General features: G+C 44.8%; 1 protein-coding gene across 2 annotated transcripts; it reads left to right on the top strand.

Annotated features, from left to right (window-relative positions):
- The first annotated feature begins 1891 nt into the window (after window positions 1-1891).
- draxina (dorsal inhibitory axon guidance protein a) lies at window positions 1892-19436 on the top strand. Of its 2 annotated transcripts, none has more exons than XM_066691371.1 (7): window positions 1892-1987; window positions 12982-13504; window positions 13666-13877; window positions 15706-15832; window positions 16091-16186; window positions 18215-18304; window positions 18598-19436. In XM_066691371.1, exons 2-7 carry the CDS (start codon window positions 13000-13002, stop codon window positions 18708-18710), a joined length of 1143 nt encoding a protein of 380 aa, XP_066547468.1. In that variant the 5' UTR covers window positions 1892-1987; window positions 12982-12999; the 3' UTR covers window positions 18711-19436. The 2 variants fall into 2 exon arrangements, with proteins under 2 accessions (XP_066547468.1, XP_066547467.1); XM_066691370.1 differs by having other exon boundaries at window positions 12979-13504.
- Window positions 19437-21269: the final 1833 nt, after the last annotated feature.

Below are 21269 nucleotides of genomic sequence, written 5' to 3'. Positions count from 1 at the left end.
GTACGCAATTAGAGCCGTGCCAGTCAAGTCCGGTTCTTTTGCTTGGCGGTGGTGGCAACGAGAAACTGGCTCTAGTCTTTACAGGTACACTGCGGCTTGGCTTTCAGAGATTAAAATATTGCTTACTGGTCGCTGGGGGAGAGAAGCGGTTATTTCCCAATGGTACAGTAGATAAATACCTTTTATGGCTCTTTCTCATGTTCTGCTGCCTAGCAATGCTGGATTGCTTGTTCGTTTTCAATGCCACGGTCGCCGGCACTGCCAGCATCCCTCATGGTTACTCTAAAGACCCGTAATTAAGCAGTATTGCAGATTTCTAATGTTTCCAGTCTCTGCTTCCTCGTGGAACCTCCATAGCAGCGAATCCAGTAAGGTGGCAGCTTTGAAGTAAAGAAAATAAATTGGCACTTTACCCACACTGCATTTGAGCCAAGATGTGAATGAGAGAGGGTTGTGATGCACAAAACAAACAAACACATATAATATTTTGTTGGGTCAGCTCTTGCATCAGAAATCTATTCTTAAACCCGCACAACATTACCAGAACAGACATTTGAGCAACCGATGTTTGGTTAACTACACAAACGAAACCCCTGCATCCAGAACAAGGAAATGCAAAGAGTGAAACACAAAACGACACCTTTTTCTTAGTTGTAAGCAGTATAATCAGCAAATGCGATTAAATCTCGCCGGAGTGCTCCCATCTCCGCATGTGTCTGCGTTATTAACGGTTGATTTATTACCTCGTGCTCACTAGCTGCCCAAACCGGCTCCCCTGGTGATGCCTGGACGGCCCTGGGGTTCTGGACTGCGTTTGTTATTCACACCACCGAAGGAGGGAGGAGACAGCATCACCGACTGGTAGGGTTTCCACAGCAAAGCACTTGCAATACGAGTGTGTGTGAGTAATGTTTCAACTTGGAAGAGCTGTGCAACATTGCGTTCGGCGATATATAGTGATACTGCCAGCGTGAAACAGGTTTAAAATGCTGTTTAAAGCTCGCCGTGTCCTATTACCTGAGCAGGGAAGTAATACATGTCCAGGCATCTTTTTGTTGTCTAATTATATCTTCGTTGCATTTTCGTAGGGCAGAGCATGCTGTGGCTCAGCTGCGTTTATTTTAAAATCTTTTATTTGTGATTGAAAAAAATGGATCTAATTGTTTGTTTTGTTCTTTTTTATACAAATGTCTTCCAGTGATACACACAGAAAAGCAGTTGGGCGTTTTTAACCCCTGCATTAAGATGCTCTCCAGGTCACAGGCGAAGCTAGGTTAATAGTCTCAGTCTGAAACGCAATGGCCTTGGCTGTATATCACAGAATAAGCCCTTATAAATGATACAGGCTTCATTTTCTGGCTAAATAAATCAATAAAATAAATATTTAATTAAAAAAGGCCACACTGTCCGGCTCATAAACGATTGGCGTTTTGTAAAACGGGCACGCCGGTGTCGCCTGTGCCCTGCTATGCTTCTGTCATGCCCTGACTGTGAACCAGCTGAAGAAGCTCACAAAGACTGTCTTTTTTGGTAAGCGGTGTCATTAGCACCTTTTCATGTGGTTTCCATCCATGATAAATGCCCTTCAGCGTCTTGGCATTTCATTATGCGAGGCTAATTACATTACAGATTTTTAGTTTCCAGCCCCGGGTGCAGTTTGCGACGCTGTGCTCTCCCACATGCCGCCTCCCCGAGTCACTGGGACATCCTGCGCATCATTAAGGGGCGCCTTTGTCCCCGAGTGGACCACTGGTGTCTCTTTTGTTCCCTGTCCCGAGCAGTCCCCCCCCCACTCCCCACTCCAGGCGCGCCCCCTGCCCCCCCCACTCCACAGGGACGCGCGTGTCTCTCTCGGGGGCGCGCACAGATATAATAAGCGGGCGCACGCACGCACACATGCACTCCCGCCGTGCGCTCAGCCTAACTCTGGATCTTCTGCACCGGTCCGACCGACACTTACCGCCTGGGATAACGAATCCAGTCACGGGTAAGGAGGATGCGATTGCTTTGATGATGATGATGATGATGATGATTGGTATTATTAAGATTATTTGGTTAAAGTTACTTTTTATGCACGAATGTGTATGTTGTCGTTGTTGTTATAATACATTTTGTATCCCGAACGTTTCTGCCACATTTTTGCAACGCTGCCGCAATGTTCAGTTGTTACCTGCGATTGCACTGTTTACACTACATGGAAACACTCCCGATTTTCCGCCCAAAAAGTGCTTTATTTCCCACTTGGTGTCTCGACTCCAGACTGCTCTTGATTTAAGCACATTATCTTTGCGACACGGGAGCTAATTACTTCATTCAATAATTAGGAGTCACGTCGGATCAGCGTCGCTCAGCCAGCGGTCGGCCGGACAGATGCTCTGCTCGTTGCTGCTGATCAATTGACGGACACGGACTGGAAACATGGACACATTGTAATCGCACCATAATCGCAACGCTGCTAGAAAGCTAACTTGTGAGATAATAAGACTTTGTGTCGGGGCTAGGGGCTGTCCGTTTTGCTGGTCTTGAGCTGCATGGGTTTGGTCTACAGTGATGACCATATATTTGAAAGAAGAGAGAGGACAAATACATTAATTTAAAATAAAACCACAAAACATTTCCAGCATGTAACTTATCAATTTCTAAATACTAATACAGCCGAGAAGCTGAACCTCTATTACTTTTTTATGTCCTCAATTTATTAGGCCTGTTTAGGATTTTAATGTAATGATTAAACTGAATAAAACAATGCACAACGTGCCGTCCATCCATCCATCCATCCGTTTTCAATAACCACAGGACGCAAGGACCGCAGGGCACAAAGTGGACAGCACCCCAATCTGAAGGCTTGCTCTGTTACACATTACTGAGGGACATTAAGGACCACGTTTTATGTTCACTTTAACACACAGGCTGTGTTGGAATATTAGGAGAAATACAGGTACTGTATTGGATTACACAGCCCGAGCAAAAAGCTTCAGGGTCCATATTTGTGATACATTTTGTATATAGAATTGAATTGAGTGGAAATAAGAATGGCATCCTATAATATGTACTGAATCTGTTGGAAACTGTTTTGAACATGCATTGCCAATACAAATAATGGCGTGCTTACTGTGTGATATGTAACCCCATGCTAATGACTAGTGTCCTCATTCATGTAAAGCTCGCAGCCACTTGAATTCGCCAGCGTTTACTTCCTTAATATCGGTTTGAAGGCATGACTCTTTATTCAGCCTCGAAATAGCAAAGCGGTGATTATTTTCTGCATTGTGTTAGAATGTCCATTGGTATTATTATTATTATTATTATATGAGTGATATTAAAAGGAACTTATAAAGCTGCCGATGCAGGACTCAACAGAATACATCATAGGAGTCTTGGACATTAAACATGATATCAAACACAATTAAATATCTCATTAGGGTCATTCATTGAAGGCCATTCGCTTTGGCACAGTGGTTAAAGATCTTGTGCGCATTTTCGTGCCAAATGCAGCGCCATAGAATGCAGCCCATTTGGAAAGAAATCCTATATGACAAATTCTGTACTGGGGACCCTGTCTTTCTTGGAAACCTCCTTCACACTGAGCTCGCTTCGGGCTTTTACTAAGGTCTTTTTGTTTGTTTGTTTGTTTGCTTGCTTCCAGAATGCAACCTAAGTCATTTTATGTGCATCGATACTTTTATTTCCAATAATAAAAATTATGAACAGGAAATCGGTCTAATTGTGTATGTGTTCGATTAACTGGCTTTCATTTGTTGTTTATGCATTATTATTATTATTATTATTATTATTATTATTATTATTATTATTATTATTATTATTAAAGTTCTACATTTTCGACATAATTGAGCTAAATATTGTGCCTTTAGACAAAAAAGAAGCACTACTCGGCCAGGATCTGCTTATCGAATGACTAAATATCAATTTGATATTGTTTCGCCTTTTCAATAAACGGGGACGTCATGTATCTGTGCATAATAATGCCCCGGGGCAGCCAAAGGTACAGGGCCATTGATCAGACAGCCGTCTTATGTATTATATTGCCGCCCGGGTTACACTGTGATCTGCCATGGGAGCACCGCTGGGATGAACTCAATCTCCAGTCAACTCGGACCACAGGCACAATATTATTCCTTTACATACTGATACGAGATCTGTACAGCAGATAGTCGTGTTTAGCAGATTACATCAAATCAGTTTAACTCGGCACCTCATGAACTATTATTATTAATAATAATAATAATAATAATAATATTAAATAAAAGTAATGTTTTAACGCTGTATTGGCAGGTTTTTTTAGAATCTATTAAAATATATACATATACAGTATAGCGTCCACATTTGCCTAACGCAATTTAAATAGTTTAATTGAACTATTTATTTTTTAAAAGTTAAATAGTCAATCTACGTTTCGTATAGGATAGTCGATTTGGTTTGTAGCAGCAATTTCCCCAATATTAACCACCTATTATTCAATTACCGAGTGTGACGAGCTTTCATACTTGCATGAAATAGATCAAGTTCAGCCTTGGCAAGATGATGAAACTTGCAATTAGTTTACAACAGGGAATTACGGTTTTCAAATACTAAGATTGTATCCACTAACTGCTTTCATGGTTATCTTTTCATCATATCGTGTGTCACCTTCAGGCTGAGACCCCCTGCCGCTGTCCCCCCACTGCCTGTTTCACTTTATTCAATATGCAATATAATTCTAATTTAATTTGCCCAGCTCCTTTGCCAAACCCATTGAATGCCAAAAAAGGTCTAATTGGAACAGTAAAATACACATGTGAAGTAAAAGAGAATAATAATTCAAAAACAAGATCAAGGCAGATGTTTCTCTCTTTTGCAAAAGCATTCATCATGTTAATGTTTACTTTATGTTAAAACGAAGAGCTGCCTTTCTGTAATTCTAATTCAACTACTATGTTTGCCTGAGGGGATCTTTTGGGGCAGGGGGAGGAAGGCAGCGATAATGCAATTAAAAGTGAATATAAAATGACTATTATTCATATTCATACCTACATCATTGCTGATGATGTGTTAATTGAATCTAAAATAAATACAGTGTTACACATGTGACCCAGTCCCAGGCCTCTTTACCACAGGGGCACTGATCTGCTAGAGTAGAGTGAGGAATTGCACAGGTTTATAGCTTTCTGATATGCATGTGGTTCAAGTGCAGAGAAAGCTTGCCTATTCACATCAGTACAGCAGTGTTAGGCCATCAAATGTACCTTCATATACATGGCAAAGTGTCTGGCGCTGTTTATCGCAGGGACTTTTTCAATACCATTGCAGTGTATCCCTCTGACGGCAGCATTGTGATGTGAGCGTCCGCACTACAAGAATAAAAACGATCTCTTAGAGTTTCTTTAAAAGGCCGATGTATGTTTAAGCACTGTGGTTCCAAAGCATAGATTAAATCGGGGTTTAAGTCATTGCAGTTAAACGCACTAAGCGATTCAGTTTGTTACGTAACTGTCAGTGGCAGAGGCAGGGTTGTCTGTCTCGCCTCGGTCTCCCACAATCTTCAATCTTGACCACACGCTGATAACAATATGTGTCGTCCCAGGTACCCACAAGGTTGTCCTCTCATCAAACTTTAAAGTTCTCACTAGACTCAGGAAGGGGTTTCGTTCGTGTCAGTTTCCACCTTGGCTGAGATCATCTTATTTATTCTTGTGGATGTCATCTGTGTATTGTAATGAACCGCGTTGTGTTTTCCTGTCCTCGGTGATGTATTTGAAGACAAATGTGCAATATCTTTTTCTCTCACCTGGGGTGCCTTCTGTTTTTTCTCATGGAAAGTATACGAAAGGCTTATGGATTATGACAGACCAGCATCTGCTGAAAACAGATGTTTTCTCAACAGCTTCTAATAAAGGGTGAATCTAATTACCACCATCATTTAATTAAGACCAACCTGATGTTGCCCGTTGTTGCTTTTTTTTGTGGAGGCTTTGTTGTTGAAGATTGTTTGCCTCGCAAGACACTTTCCCTTAAAAAAAAAAAAAAATCTGTGCTCATTCAGACCTAATGGCCATACAATTTACAATCTCTGGAGGGTGATTTTATGTGTTTTTATAGCGTAGGGTTTTGAGGAAAGCAGCTTTGAGGAGAAAGAAGACGAGCGAAAGCAAAAGATAAATATTCTCCCTGGGAGCGGTGTTCTTCACAGTTTCTGAGCCGACTGCAGCAGTACTGTGCTGTGATATAGCGAGCAGTGTGACACGGGCGAGCTTGAAGAACTGAAAAGCTAGCGGAGAAAATTAATCAAATGAGGTTAATTCTTAGCAGACTCGTAGTTGTTGGCAGGCAACCATAATGAGGCCTATTCAGAAGCACGCCTTGTCCTCAGAAGTAGAGCAGTGGAGGTGAGCAAAACAGTCCATCTGAATAGTGCGTGTCGCCATCGGGGAGGCTGAGCAGGGAAAGCGTCGTGGGTATAGCCATGCCATTAAGTTCATTGGACTATCTAGACTAACGCACTAAAGTGTGCTGTGGGAATAGGGGCAGGCATTATCTGTGAAGCTGTCTGCAAGGCTTAACAGTTAACTGGAAAAGCCCTATTAGGGATGTGACTACGTGAAATCTTGAGCCCAGTCTTTCTGTGAGCATCTGTAGCTCTGTCTCTCTTCCAGCAGTGCCGTTTGCAATGTTTGTACTACATTAGCATGAGTGCAATCACCTCATGGTACAGGGATGAGCTGTACTTCCACTCCAGTTGAGATGAGACAGGCCAGTACACTAAAGCCCCAGCAACTATCAAAAGTCCCTCTTTACGATCCCTACCAACTTGCCTAATAAAGCGATCATCTCGGTACTGCGTGTCCCTCAAAGTGGACGGTTTAATTAAAATAACACGGCTCATTAGGGAGGGCTGGAGTCGGCATCCAGTGGCAGCCTGCTGTGTGCAAATTGCAGACACGCTTAAGTGGATGATAAGTATCAGATCTCAGGCAGGCTGTGATGTTGTTGTCAAATGGCAGCGCTTTTAAATTGTACCTGGCATCTGTCATACCTGCTGCAACGAGGGCGAAAATCACGATTTATACATCTCTCAGCGAACACCCTTAGAGGCAGATGGGCTGTCCTTATGGCAGCTTTAGCAGCTAAGCTGTTCTGAGCGACTCCAAGTCTAATGTGTATTAGATATGAATTGCAAATAAACGACTGTACTCAGATGAAGTCCCTCCTGTTGACAATGGGGTAGAGTGTACAGGATATTTACCCAGGCTTTGCCTATGCAAGCTGATTGCCTTTTGACTCATGTTTTCAATCTTCCTTTGATACCTGGAGAAAGGATACAAATGGCCGAGTGAGAGAGAGGGAGAGAGTTTGAGATTTGAACCCGTTTGTCCTGCAGACACTTCCCGGCAGTGTGGAGAGCGAGAGCACCATTGATTACTCATGGCGTCGCCACTGTTTGATATGCACGTCTTAATCTTTGTGTGCCTGCCCTCGGCGTGGGAAGAGCCTCGTTACCCCTGTTTTTTTTCCTGCTGATACAGTTATCAAGTGAATTTCTGGGAGATAAAGGGCTAAGCTTGCTTGTCTGTTTGTTTTGTGTAGTTTGTTGCGCTGTGTCGAACTATTGTCCTCAGCGAGAAGCACAAAGCCGGCCTGGCCAATTTTCCACGCCTGTCCCTCGCTGTGTCTAATCTGCTTGCTGTGGAGAACAACCTCTGCAGCTCTCAGCTCGCCCTCCTGTCTTTGGGGCAGAAGAACCAAGATGGACCTGATCCCTGAGACGTCTTCCTCCGTCCTGCAGGGCGCTGCGCAGAAATCGCATCTCACTGTGGCTGTTCACCCCAGTCTCTCCCTTCTGTCCTCATTTCTTCAGATTGTATTATTTAATCCTTGCTGTAAGGATGTCTTTCTTTCTTTTTAACCACATTATTGAGAAATGGGTGCCCATCGAAGCGTTTAAGCCAGGGAAATCATTGTTTTTTACATTTTGAAACGCTTCGTTTGCATTTGGAAAGGACGGTGAATACAAAGTAAATGTGTGGTCCACAAAACGAATGATAAAACGCTTAGGGAAAATCTTTTATTAAAGCGTTATTTTTGTTGTCATTATCATTATTTTAATTCTCCCTTCTTTGCCTTCTATTTATGTTAGCCAAGAAAATGACATCATGGATAGAATTCTCAATTATGTGTTTGACAGCGTTTTTGTTTTAGCTTATTCTTATTAGAATTTAGTTTATCTTACCCTGAAGTGTTTGATTGCTATGTTGATGCAAAACATCCCAGATTGCTAGATTGCACCTCAGATGTTGTAGGTTCCCTCTACATGGTGGTGTGAATAGGTGATAAAAGCACGTTTGACACATCAGTGGGCTGCACGCTGACCAGCCGAAACACCCCCTTCAAATCGCACTGCCAGCTCGCTCTCAGGAAAGACGCAAGATGTTTATGAGCCGAATAGCTTTTGGAAAACAGTCCTTTTATTCCCTTTTGGGGAAGGGAATACACAAAAGACAGTTGACTTAGGCTAAGGAAACTCAAATCTGTCCAAATATCTCTCTCTCTGAATGACGTTCATCTGACCAGAACCTAATTAAATCCAATTTGGGCTGCTGTATATTTGCTGGGATTGTCTTTGCTGCCTAGGTTTCCTGTTGAATTGTGACGGGGCCGTGGCGGAGGCGGTGCGACGCACAGAGGGAGCGAGGCTCTCGTTTTTTTGTGTGCGTCTCGTTTTGTTTTCTCTTTATGGTTTTTGCTGTGGCTGCTGGGCATGGGCTGCGGGCCTAGAGCCGCCGCACCGGTTGCTATTAGAGATTTCGGGACCAGATGGTTATTGCGAGACGTGTGCTCAGCAGGTGGAGCCCTACAGTCATTAACGCACACAATGCCGTCCGCGCTGCTGGGCCCGCGCAGTCCTGAGTCCCGCCACACAGCCATGGAGCGCGCCGCGGCCCCATTCACACAGCCTCTTTCCCTCCCGCTGAGGCGTCCCCCCCCCCCACAACCCCCAGCCCATCCACTGACCATTCATCTCTGTGCGCCATTCACACTGTAGCGCACAATGCCGATGTTGGCCCGCCATCGCTTTATCCCAGGAGCTTCACATCCTAATCAGTCATGTGAGAAATTCCATTATTTCTCGCCCACCCCCCACCCGTCACCCCCATTCCCTCGCCACATGCGAATCATTCCCACATATGAAATAAAATAAGACAAGAACCCCACACTGGGATTCCAGATTAGCCCAAAGCCCTGGAATGACAGTTTATATTAAAATGAAACTTGTATGGTGTGCTTTTCTGTTTCTTTTTAGACTTGACTTTGAACACAGTTTGTGTCCTCCAACTCATCGCGTCTCTCCTACAGTTAAAGCACTGACAATACCCAACTTTTGGACTTCGTAGACTGTGTGGAATGACATTGCTGGTGAAGGTGAGCTGCCCAGGATGTGATCTTTTGATGGGTTAGTCTCCAAGTCAAATTGAGTTTCGGAAAATATCTCGCTTTGGTCCCTTTATCCTTGACATTGAATAGAGTCTCGAACCATAACCAGAAGAACCATTTAATCCTAAAAGAGATTCATGCCGTTTTGTGTTGCTCTATTCCACACTTGAATGACCAATCCAGGTGCTTTAATTCCTTACTCTTCGGTTATTATTATTTTCCAAATACAGATTGACAAGATGCATCTGTTTCACCGCTGGTAACTGTGAAACCGCTTGTGGACGGACAAAGAGGTGTGTGTATCTTTGAAGTGCTGCTGTGCTGTTTAGTGAACACCGTGAGGAAGAAGCCATGCTCGTAGGCAGTGCCTTTGTACTCTGTCTGTTGAGGGGGGTGCAGCTTATAGAGCTTTCTTCTATATGACAATTTGAGGACACCCCCTGCCTCTCTCTTCCACACGCTGCCTAATGTGAGAAGCTGTGGTCTGGACACCATTCGCTTCGAGCCACCTCCAGATGTTACCTATCCATTCTTCGTGGTCTCTCTCCGGGAACGCCTGTGATCTTCCAAGGGGGAACATCACAAAGATCTCGGCAGGCTAGCTGCTCATCAGTGGGATGCATGTTAACGATGGAGCCCTGGTCATCTTGTTTGTCTTCACAAGCCCGGGCATTTCAGGCTTGACGGAGCAGCAGCAATGCCGAAGTGAATGGGACCTTGAGAGAATGCGATTTGCGTGGCTGGATTTCTGATTGCATTTGTATATTTTCAACTAATCCCTAATAAATGAATCTGTGACAACCTGTATAATTCCCATTACAGGCAGTGTTTGGTTTCTGTTAAAGCGTATTGTGTTGTGAGTGGTTCTCAGGCTTTTTACCTCTTCCGTTTTCAGAGTTCCTCATTTGCCTCAGCTTTGTCATCTGCACCTCCCAGCCTCCTCCTCCAGACCAGATTAACCTCTTCTCTGTCCTTGTGGGTCGACTGACCTTTCACCTCAACTGGCCCAACATTGTGTGTAGCACATGACTGAAATAGGGGGAGCAACTGGGCACTTTCTGGCACAACAACCCCCTGTGCTCCTCAGATTAGGATACAGGAGTCTCATTTACACTTAACTGCTAAATTAGGATGTGGAGTCCAGTCCTTTTCCTACACTACTGAAAACAGAGCATATTTCTCTCTTGCTTTGTTTGCTTAGCTTTGGTTTTCTTTTACTCCCCTGCTTTGACATTTTCTCAGATGTCTGCCAGGTCATGAAAGTCTATTTATTTTCCCTCCTTGATTCCGTCTGCTCTTCCTGGCACTGTATTAACCCAGACCCGCACACAAACTCCGCACACACACACTCTTCCCGAGGCGGAGAGACTGGAGAAGTGAGGAGGCTGTGCTGTTCATTGACCCACATCCTACCGCACGACGCCGACTCGATACAACATCATACGCTCGGCTGCTATCGATTTCCAATACCTGCTGACGTCTCCAGCTGGGAAAATCAGCTTTCTTCTCCTCGGCAGCGGGGATCACACAGGGAGGAAGTCTGACCGCTTCAGAGTGGATTGACATCCGTGTTCCTCCAGCCACCTTCTGCATCGAGTGACAAACTGCCCGGGGTTCGCCTGTGTTGGGTGCCACAATGGCCGATGTTTCACTTGGCCTGATTTTATTGATCCTTGCTCTTTTTGCCCCTTCTGTTTTGAGTCTTAAAAAACATTCATATTGAAAGTGGCTTGGAGCTTTGAATCACAGCACTCTTTGGTCATCCACTTCCTCTCTCCTCTCTCTCTCTCTCTCTCTCTCTCTCACCAAGTTGCCTGAAACAAAATCTTGTGTTTTAATCGTAGACTAGTTTGTGGGAGCAGGGCAGATCTCGTCTGAAACTCTGGTTTATACCCAATCTCCCAAAGAATGATTACTGCTTTAGAGATCTCCTCCCTGGCTGTCATTGGGCGGGAGTTATTGAGTATGTGCTATTCTCATTCATCTGTGTTTATACATAAATCAAATTATATGAAACAATTGAAATGTCTTGTTGATGTGTCCAGACCAAGACTGAAGTGGAAACATCAGTCAGCAGTTTAATTGACTTCATATATTTCCTACTTTCCGAGTATGAAGCACCATACCTTTTTATTGGGTTCCATATTATTTTTCCTCCGCTTTTCTGTACTGGTTCTTCAAATAAAGTACAGTCAGTGATTCACAAGTCATTATACGTCTTGTTGACTTCCCAATTCGCTGGTACTGAATCTGACGATCATGACATATATGCTTAAACAAGAGTGACTGATTAATGTTTTTCCATAGTTCATGTCAGCAAGATTGCATATCAAACCTGAGTGTGTTGTTCTCCTTCCTTGAGACATCAATTCCACGGACAAACACAGTCCCTGGTGTTAAAATAGGACTGAATTCCTACCAGGAGAAAAGCACGATGCGTCGCCTGGGAATTCTGTTCGTAAAAAGAGCAGAATGACAAATTGCTTAATCAAAACACTAGTGTTGCACAGCCAAAAGCCAACACAGCTATCCTATCTGATCTATGCTGCTATAGACATTTGAATGTGGTTATATAAAGTCAGTTAATAAGGTAGTTTTCTCCCTATGTAGTATTTTGTATTATGATGGCTAAATGGGAAAAAAATATTTCAATGCAATTTACAGGCATTGATTGTAAAATGGTGCCTGAAAACTGAAGTGCCTCTTTTTAGGTATATTCTGAATGAAATCATCTAGGCAATAATGCTTGTAATTTTCTCTAATGACTGTCCAAGGACCTCGAGTACAATTATTGCGTGCCATTTTAATCCTTTTTTTGTAGTTGCTGGTGCAGAAACCCTGCTACTAACTTGTCTTGTTATTGGTATGGTCCCTAAGGGAGTGAGAAAGGGATTCTGGGATATCCCGATAACTGGGCAGATTCTGGAGTAATGGGAGATGACAGGCCACTCCTCCCAGTATTACCCGAGCTTCAGTGATCTGGGGCTGGAGTGAGAGTTCGGGTGCTCGGGATGAGAACCTTTCAGCGCAGGTTCTTGTCACAGAGATTGAGCAGAATAGATCCGTCTCTGTCTCTCTCCCACTTTTAGCTCTTTGGCTTCAGTCCCAGCCATCAGATCTTCGGTGGGTTTCTATGGCACAAGGTCGCTGCTCTTTCCTCTCGCACACTGCCTGCGATATATACGTGCTTTCAGACTGATGTGGTGTATCTGCGCCTTTTGAAAACGTATGGAGATGCATGCCTTATTGTAAATATAAATTATAGTGTTCAAATAGAACATACCGGATTTGATTTAGTGCTTCCTACCTTCCTGAAATCTTATTACCCAAGAAATGTTTTTGTTGACTTCACTTTGTGCTCTTGGAGAAGAACAGTATATCCGCCTAACCAATGACATCTGAAGCATCAACATGGAGAGATGATAGGACTAGGCAAAGATCTGTAGACCGTATCTGTCAGAGTCTGCCATGTCAAAAGAGCTTCCCTTAATCCACACATGCACTTTTGGACAGGTAGTCAAATCTTTCTCACACCTCCTTGTTCTTCTCCAGCAGGTGCACGGTGCTAACAGGATGGCGGTTCTCTCCTGGTGTCGGTGTGCCACTCTGCTCCTTGCCACGTTGGTACTCTCGGACAGCGCCGAGCCCGGATCTAGAAACGTGAAAAAAGCCCTGGCCCAGCCCGCTCCCGGGGGCACCAATACCCTCCAGTCCCTGGAGTTGTGGCCCCAGCGGAGCGGACAACATCGCCGGCATGGGGGGCGCAAAGACAAGGCCAGCGCCGGGCTGCTCTCCCGGGGAGCGCCGCAGCTGCAGGGCCGGCCCGAGGACGACGGGATGGGCTTGGAGGGGCTCAGCCCGGTGAGGCTGGAGATGGGCCCCGGGGAGCGGAGAGTGGGCGCCGGGGAGCGCAGAGGGAGCACGGGGGATGCCAGCTTTCTGGGTTTCGGGATCCCCTTCCACGAGCGAGACAACCACCCCCCCGGCAGCGAGGGAAGCCTGAAGGGCAGGAGACACGGCCACCACCTGGAGCACAAGAAACACGGAGGGAGGAAGGACAAAGCCAGGCACGCCAAAGGTGAGACCCACCGAACACCATTCACTCTCTTAGGGTTGCCAGTGCCTCCACCCTGTCCGTGGTCTTGGTTGTATTCGGTTTTGTAATCCCCAATTGTTACTATTTTTACTTTGAAATTCTTCTGAATGTTAAACAGACTCCTCGTCTCTGTCTCTCTAAAGTTCGACTCCCCGAGCCAGAGCTGGGCTCCGTCCTGAAGGAGGGCGAGGTGTTCGAGGAGCAGCCCCCCAGCAAGCCTCCCTCGGAGAGCGCCGCGCCCCCCACCGCCGAGCCCACCCCGACCCCCGGCGTCAGCCCCAGCACCTTCCTGGTCACCACAGTGGCGAGGATCGAGGAGCTCCCGGTACTGCCCCCCGCCTCCACGAAACCACAGGTACCTCTCAACCGCTCGGACTGTCGAACTGCGAGAACCTTTCCCTTTCGGCGTCTGTCTACACATCGCCTGTCTTCCATAGTGCCTGTTTCTCTCGTCGTCTTGCTTGGCACGCCTGCCACACGCCGCCGCCCCAGAGACGCCTGTGGGCCCATCTGTTCGGATATGTAGTAGACATGTACACGTTTGAGGGTAAAGCGCTGACCCTGCTTTGAAACGGCGTGTTTATTTCTTCAGTTACATCTGAGGCATGTGTCTGTGCTCCCTTGCGCATTTACAGCAACAAACCCCTTTGAACTCCTAATTAAACTCCGCCACGGCGCGAGGGAACAGGCGTGCGACTCCCTGCCGCTAATCGACTCCAGCCGGGAGGACTTAATTAAAATCTGCTCTGTGTTTTTTTTTTCCCGTTTTCTTTTAACGTGGGATGGCACTAACATCTGGTCTCCTCGCACTCGCAATTAGATCCCCAACACTTGTGCCGCTCAGCGCCAGTCCCGGGGTTCGTGAGGGTTCGGGAGGGTGCATGTCGAGGCCGCGGTGGTTGCCCTCACCGACTCGGCTAAGAAAGGCAGAGCTGCTCTCCCTCCCGACCACCATCTGTCAGTGTGTTTACCTTGTCGCAGTTATTTACGCTGTCACACCCTTCGCTCTATCTGTCACAACATCTTATTTTCAAATCATAAATGGGCTTTAATCTTGTTTTTCTTCCTGTATTACAAACAAGTAATAAACTGTGTGTGTGTTTGGGGATGGGGGGGGGTTTAAAAACAACCAAGACAATCTTGCTGCTCAGCATGTGATGGGCAGGCTACGATGAGACACTACAGAGCCCTCAGGGTGAAGCGTTCAATACCTAAGTGTAAATGTTGTGAAGCTCTTCATTAACTGAACTTTTTCACCGGCTGTTCCGAGTCTCGAAAGGCTCCAGTAAATCTCCCAGCTGGTTCTTTAATGAGCATTTCCTGCCGCTTCCGTGTCCTCCAAGATAGATTACCATTTTCTATTCACACGTGTGGCCCGGCCTCTTCTCCCTGGGCCTCGGTGGCGCATAATTTTACGGCCAGCTTGACATCGGTGGTGTCGACATGTGTTGGTGACACGGAGAGTGACACGGGTCAGTCACTCCGACCCTCATTAAAATGCCCTGTCGTTTCTCTCGCTCGCCACACACGTCCCCCGGAGACTCCCCGGGCCCCTTTGATATGAATTGTATGCCGCTATTCAAAACCTGGCTGCCGTGGAGAGAACCGGTTCCATCCGGGCGCCGACAGGAGCGTGCACGTGATATACGAGGCCACTGGAAATTACAGGACAATCTGCTCGGTGCCTCCAGAAACCAATCTGCCCCACTGTCTTTGATCAGTTAAAGGTTGTGTTTAAATAGCTGATATCCTATCGCTAAATTGGTGGTGTGACACTTTTGTTTCTTTTTATTATTTGAGTTTGTGTATTATGGTTGTGTTAGGGATGATGACATTCGTTTAACAGATTCCGTTTTACCTCATGCAACAATAAGAATAAAATATTAATACATTTTTCTCCGGCTCACCTTTGTAGTTTTTCAACAGCTGCGTTCATCTTGGGCGCAATCTTTTAATTATGAAGGCTGCCGTTCATCTTAAAGATATCCAAGGAGGAGAGCACTGTGGTCCCCTGTCTCTAAAGTATAATTTCCTCTGGGTTGGTAGACGACAGCCTTTTTGTGTCAGTAGCTCAACTGCAAAGGCAGATGAGGAGAGATGTGGTTCACTCCCTGGCCTTTCTCTAGGGGGATTATGTTTTATTTTCCATTTTATATCACCGTTTCCTTTTTATTTGTTTTTAGAGAATAGGCCACAGCCGGGCGAGGGCGCAGGGTGAGGTGATGCCCACCTTGGACATGGCGCTCTTCGACTGGACAGACTATGAGGACATGAAGCCAGTGGACACCTGGCCATCTTTAAAGAAGAAAGGTAAACCGCAAAGAACAGACATTCGTTCACACGCCGAGAGGTTGTTACACATTAACTCACAGTTTCTCCCCTTTGATTGTCGTTCTTGTCCCTATCGTGTCAGTGGGTGTGATTTTGTCTTTTCGGTTGACCTTAGGGAGCATGTGTGCTTATTCTGCCTACAGTTAAACAATGACAACAACCATGTTCGCACGTAAAGGAACAGGGTTACCCTTTTAAATAATCAATGTGCTCCTCTCCCTCTAAACTGTGGCGCAGAGAAACGGCGCAGCAAGAACCTGAGCAACGTCAATATGACCGTGGAGTCGGAAGCCATGGCCGAGCCCTGCGATCACCACCTGGACTGCCTCCCCGGTGAGTCTGACTCGGGCCTGCTGCCTCAGGCCAGTCCCCTGCTCCTGCACCGGCCAAGTCCAGTCCCAGCACCTCAGCCACTGCACTCACTTCAGCTGGAGTCCAGAGTCACAGGAATTTGCACTTCGGATTGTCCCTAAGATTTTAATTATGATTATTATAATTTTGACATTTATATAGAGCTGTAAAGTGAAGTGGAAGTGTTCAGCTGCTCGCCACCACCGTTACCGCAAACATACCGCACCGTATCAATCACCGGCTTTCACAACAGCAAGCAGAGACGGAAACGCGATGAGAGCGATGGGAGCCCCTGCCGAGTTCGATCATCACTCATTACGAGCATTATTAAGTATCCGGGAGATCCACGCGTCCAGATTTGCATTTTATATCGGTCTCCATGAATGCGTCGTGCGAGCCGGGACGCTTATTTGCCGCTTTTTTTATGTGCATGTGTTTTCCCTCTCCTCTTATCTACAAAGGCCGTGCCGGCGCCGGGGTGTAGATACAGAATGCTTCTTATTAACACCGCAGCAGTGCAGCGTGCGAACTCAGGCTTGTCTGTCCTGAGGCTCGCTTCCTCAGACTGCTATCTCGCGTCTCGGTGGAGCGTTTAAAATATCATCCCCGGCGAGGAATGCAGTGCTCTGATCCAAGACGGGGAGTTTTATTGATGCAATTTAAGTTAAAAGTATCTTAATTCTCCCTTTGGTTTCACAACCATATCTGATCACATTTGTTTTGTGTTTTATTATACAAATATTATTTTTATTATTGTTATTTTTATACCAAGCCTATACCAAGGGCTGACATTTTGCTAGATAGTAGGTAGAGGCAGAAGGATTCTTGTTTAATAGTAATAATAAATTCAATAATGAGAAAAATATATACATTATTTATAGGGTGTTGTATATGACCATTATTTTATGATAATATAAATAAATACATCTGCTCCAGTGGCTATAAACCCTCACTACTGATTTGTTATTTTGTATCAATCTTTAAATATTCAGTATGACATCACAATTTTCCACCTTTGTTTTCAATGGCATTTGGATATATAAATCATCCATCCATCCGTCCATCCATTTTCAAAACCACTAATCCTGGTGAGGGTCGCGGGGACGCCCGAGCCGATCCCAGCAGGCATAGGGCGCAAGGCAAGAATACACCCAGGACAGGATGCCAGTCCATCGCTGAAATATAAATCAATAATTAATAATCAGTATTAATCTTATCCAAAACAAAAAGATGCAAGAAAAGCAAATGCAACCTATTATTAGGTATCAAGTATCATTGTGTGAAGTTTGGTATGTGTACGCTAGCACTGTGGAAGGAGTTAGTAAAGGTCAGAGTGGAATAATTATAATAATAAATCAAAAACATTTCCTTGTGCCAACACCGAGTCCTGCCCCAGATTTCCACTTCTTTGCACTTCAAGAATCATAAAAGTCATATTAAATATCCTGTCCGATGATTTATCTTCATTCCTGTTCGGTCAATAAGGAACTCGATTTATTTCACAGAGCTGCTTGAATTATTTTATTTCTGATTGAGTTATTCAGATGTATCTCCAGGACCTTTCTGAAGCTTTGATACCATAAATTAGGAGTTGCATATCTGGGATAATAATCTTTTATAATCGAGACAAAGACGAAAAGACGACCTTTGTCCGTCGGAAAATCAATTCCACGCGTGACTCTTAACCTGAAAGGACACGTCGGAGTCCTGTCAGACGCCGGCCACAGGGAGAAGTTTAACATTTAGTGGGCCAAGATTAACACTTTCCCCCCTGGACCAACGGTATAGTTCTGCAATTGTGGCTTTCGTGCACTATTTAAGCAGCTGTTTCTGTGAGGAGCTGCCGCATTTGTATTTCACAAGTACAACGCCAGCATATGAAAGCAAGCGACTACATTCAAGCTTGTCATGCCCGTGAAACCTTCCCAGATTGCCAAAGACGTTTAATCCGTCCGTTTATTAACCTGATTTTACTCAGCTGCTGTTGTTGTTTTCGTCATCCCCACTCAGGCTCCTGCTGTGACCTGCGCCAACACGTGTGCAAACCACACAACCGCGGGCTCAACAACAAGTGCTACGACGACTGCATGTGTGAGGAAGGTGAGGAGGAGAAGTGCGTGTGTGCATGTGCGTGTCCGCAAATACCGGACAGTGAGTGTGGAGAGCCTCCTGAGTAGAAAACAACTGTGGCACAGCTGGAATATGGGAGGCAAAAAGACACGTATTATTAAATGGGTTTGATCCTTTTTGTTCTGTCGGACTGAGTTTTTCTTATGTATTTTTTTAACAAATTCCAGAATGGTAGTGTGCATTGATGGCTTTTCGCTTTTCTTATTTCCTTTTTGTTCTTCTCTTTTGCTTCCTTTCTTACATTGTGTGCCCCACACCGCCAGGCCTCCGTTGCTACGCCAAATTTCACCGCAACAGGAGGGTGACCCGGAGACGGGGCCGCTGCGTGGACCCCGAGTCGGCCAACAGCGATCAAGGGTCGTTCATCACCGTCTGAGAGAGCAGGGCAGATCCACACAGACCCCACGCACCCACACAACCGAGTGGAGAGAGGGCGAGGAGAAAAAACGCAAACGACGACGACGACGACAACACAAATCAACCCGGGTTAACAGAACCTTTTTTATATATTTACTTTCAATCCAGTCGAGGATTTTGTTTATTTTCTGATTCAGTGCACCCAGATTTCAGAAATAAATCGGTTGCTGATCACGACAGCTCCCATAGGTGTAACCTGGCTGTAAGTATGACAAAGTTGGAGGCTGCAAAACGAAATCACTTTTCTTAAACGTGTATGCTAATTTTGTTAATTTATTTAAGATGTATGAGGCGTGTCTTAAACTGTATCTTTGTAAAACAGCTGTTTCTGCGTTTGTAGCGGTAAGAAAGGGAGCACAACAAGAATGCGTTTTATTTTACTCCCCCACTTCCTGTATGACTGGTAAATATAAAAGTGCTGTAAATAACTTCACAGAGGGACTCTTTTGTACAGTTATTAACAGGGTGCTAAGCTTGCTGTTGCCTTTGCTGTTTGTTCTATGATCTCCATGGACTTTCATCTGATCCTTCAAGGCAGCTTTCAAAGGTTTTACCACCAGTTGTTGCTACAGAACGTTTTTCTTTTCTGATTGGCCTTTGTGTTTCTTGTGGTATTCTAGTATTTTTTTTTTACCCTCAGTGGAAATTTGTGGTCAACACATACTGAATAAAGTATTACAAGCTCCTTTCCCTTTCATTTTAGGGTTAAAGCATCATGGCCATTTGACTTCTGTTGGAGAGCAAGCAAGACCATGAAAATGATCGATTTTAACTGGCCGACAGGAGCTGTGATGCTCATTGTGTAGATATTGCAAACCTGAGGCAAGAATCCCCTGACTACATTCCCCACAATCCCCTGTAGAATCGCTCTCATACAGTCACAGTAATGACGCATGAATGCAAATCAACTTTAGGGATTTATTAAAGTGATATTAGCAGGATCTTTTACAGAGACACTTTTGGGATTTTGGGGAATTGGACACCAAGGGTTAACCTTACACAGCATTTAAGCAAAAACATAATTACATGGTTGATTCAGCTTTTACGAGTACATCAGCAGTGTGTTACCGATCCATACGCACTATCGATTTGACAAAGTGTTCTGCATCGTTTACTTTCCAAATCAGATCTATAGATCTACTGAACTATTGACCTTTGCCATTTTGTCACGGCCTCAGGTTTTGATTTGCTATCTCAAGTGAATGGCTTGATTAATTTCCCTTACCAGGCAATCAATAACTATGATACAGATGTGATTAAGGTTCTTTCATTTGGGCCCTTTTATGCTTGGGTGAAGGCCGGCTGAGTGTTGAGGGGGGGAAATAATCAGATACTGAAAACCCAGCCTTCAGACTTCTGTTATAGCAGGATCTCTGGGGCTGGGCCACATCCAGAGATTGAGAGCCTGTTTCCAAAGCACTACATCTGCAGTTCTGATATCCTATTGAATTATTCAAGTGTAGGAAAGACTATATTATGAGGCACACCGAACGATTGTCACTTTTTTACACCATATACATGCACTTCTTGTCTGATCACAGTGCAGGTGTTTACTGACAGCTTTACTGATCTCACCGGTCCCATTTTTAATGACCTTGGCGTGTGTTTGTGGCCGACTGAACGTGCAGTATCGACCAGGCATTGGAGTTGTAATTTCAGACAAGCTAAATATATTGACCAAATGATTCTGTGTCGTACTTACTTCTCTGTCTCGGATGTGCAAGGATGCAATCGCTGGCCGAGATATCGATTGTCGTTGGGGCACTAAAAGAAAAAGCATTAACTACTATCCATTCTGTTTGTAGATTTCAGAGGAACAGCGGTGCATACTATACTATTTGATAGGAAAAGAGTAGTGTGCGTCCTGTAGAAAACAGTAGACCTTGAGAACAAAGACTAATGACAACCTAAAGGATAGACCAGAAAGCCAAGGATCTCCATATTCTGTTTGAAAATCATGATACACGTGAAATGACACTGACATCTTTATGTGGTTTAAACACGCTGTAAGACACATTCATATACCCGATATTCAAGTAAGTATTCCAGTCTTTGTATTATCCCTTTCTTCTGAAAGGTTTGTATTGTCCAGACATGCATTTGGAGGCTATCAGGTGCTCACAGAAAGGACCGGTCCAACGCAAGGAAGCCCTGAGACTGATTTATATCTGGCATCGCTGCAAGTCAAATCCTGCTGAATCCCAATGCCAGCCACTGCAGATTTTTACTGACAACCTTTATACGTTTCTTGGCTTGCCGTCACTCCAGTGTGGGGCCAGTTCAGCTCTTTTTACTGTTGTAATATAGCTGCAAGGTGACTACTTGTAATCCAGTTTGAACTTAAAACACGAAGGAAATGGATGAAAAAAGAAAAGCGAATCACTAAGAGTTGTGCGTTCTGTGCTGTTCTAGTCTAGGCGTTGTGATGTGCTGCATGTGTGTATTCCCACAGACTGTCGATAATAAAGAGACGATTACTTTTAGTGCCTGTGAGAGTGAGGTGAATGTATTACTGGCT

The sequence above is a fragment of the Amia ocellicauda genome, chromosome 18 (genome assembly GCF_036373705.1).
Source record: "Amia ocellicauda isolate fAmiCal2 chromosome 18, fAmiCal2.hap1, whole genome shotgun sequence".
NCBI lineage: Eukaryota > Metazoa > Chordata > Actinopteri > Amiiformes > Amiidae > Amia > Amia ocellicauda.
This window is presented reverse-complemented; position numbering and strand designations above follow the sequence as displayed.

What these genes read in the sequence shown, in the direction of transcription:
- draxina (XM_066691371.1), top strand. Translation starts at nt 13,000, where the DNA reads ATGGCGGTTCTCTCCTGGTGTCGGTGTGCCACTCTGCTCCTTGCCACG. An exon ending in CCACCTGGACTGCCTCCCCG is followed by an intron (nt 16,187 to 18,214) that starts GTGAGTCTGACT and finishes ATCCCCACTCAG; the next exon opens with GCTCCTGCTGTGACCTGCGC. An exon ending in CGACTGCATGTGTGAGGAAG is followed by an intron (nt 18,305 to 18,597) that starts GTGAGGAGGAGA and finishes CCACACCGCCAG; the next exon opens with GCCTCCGTTGCTACGCCAAA.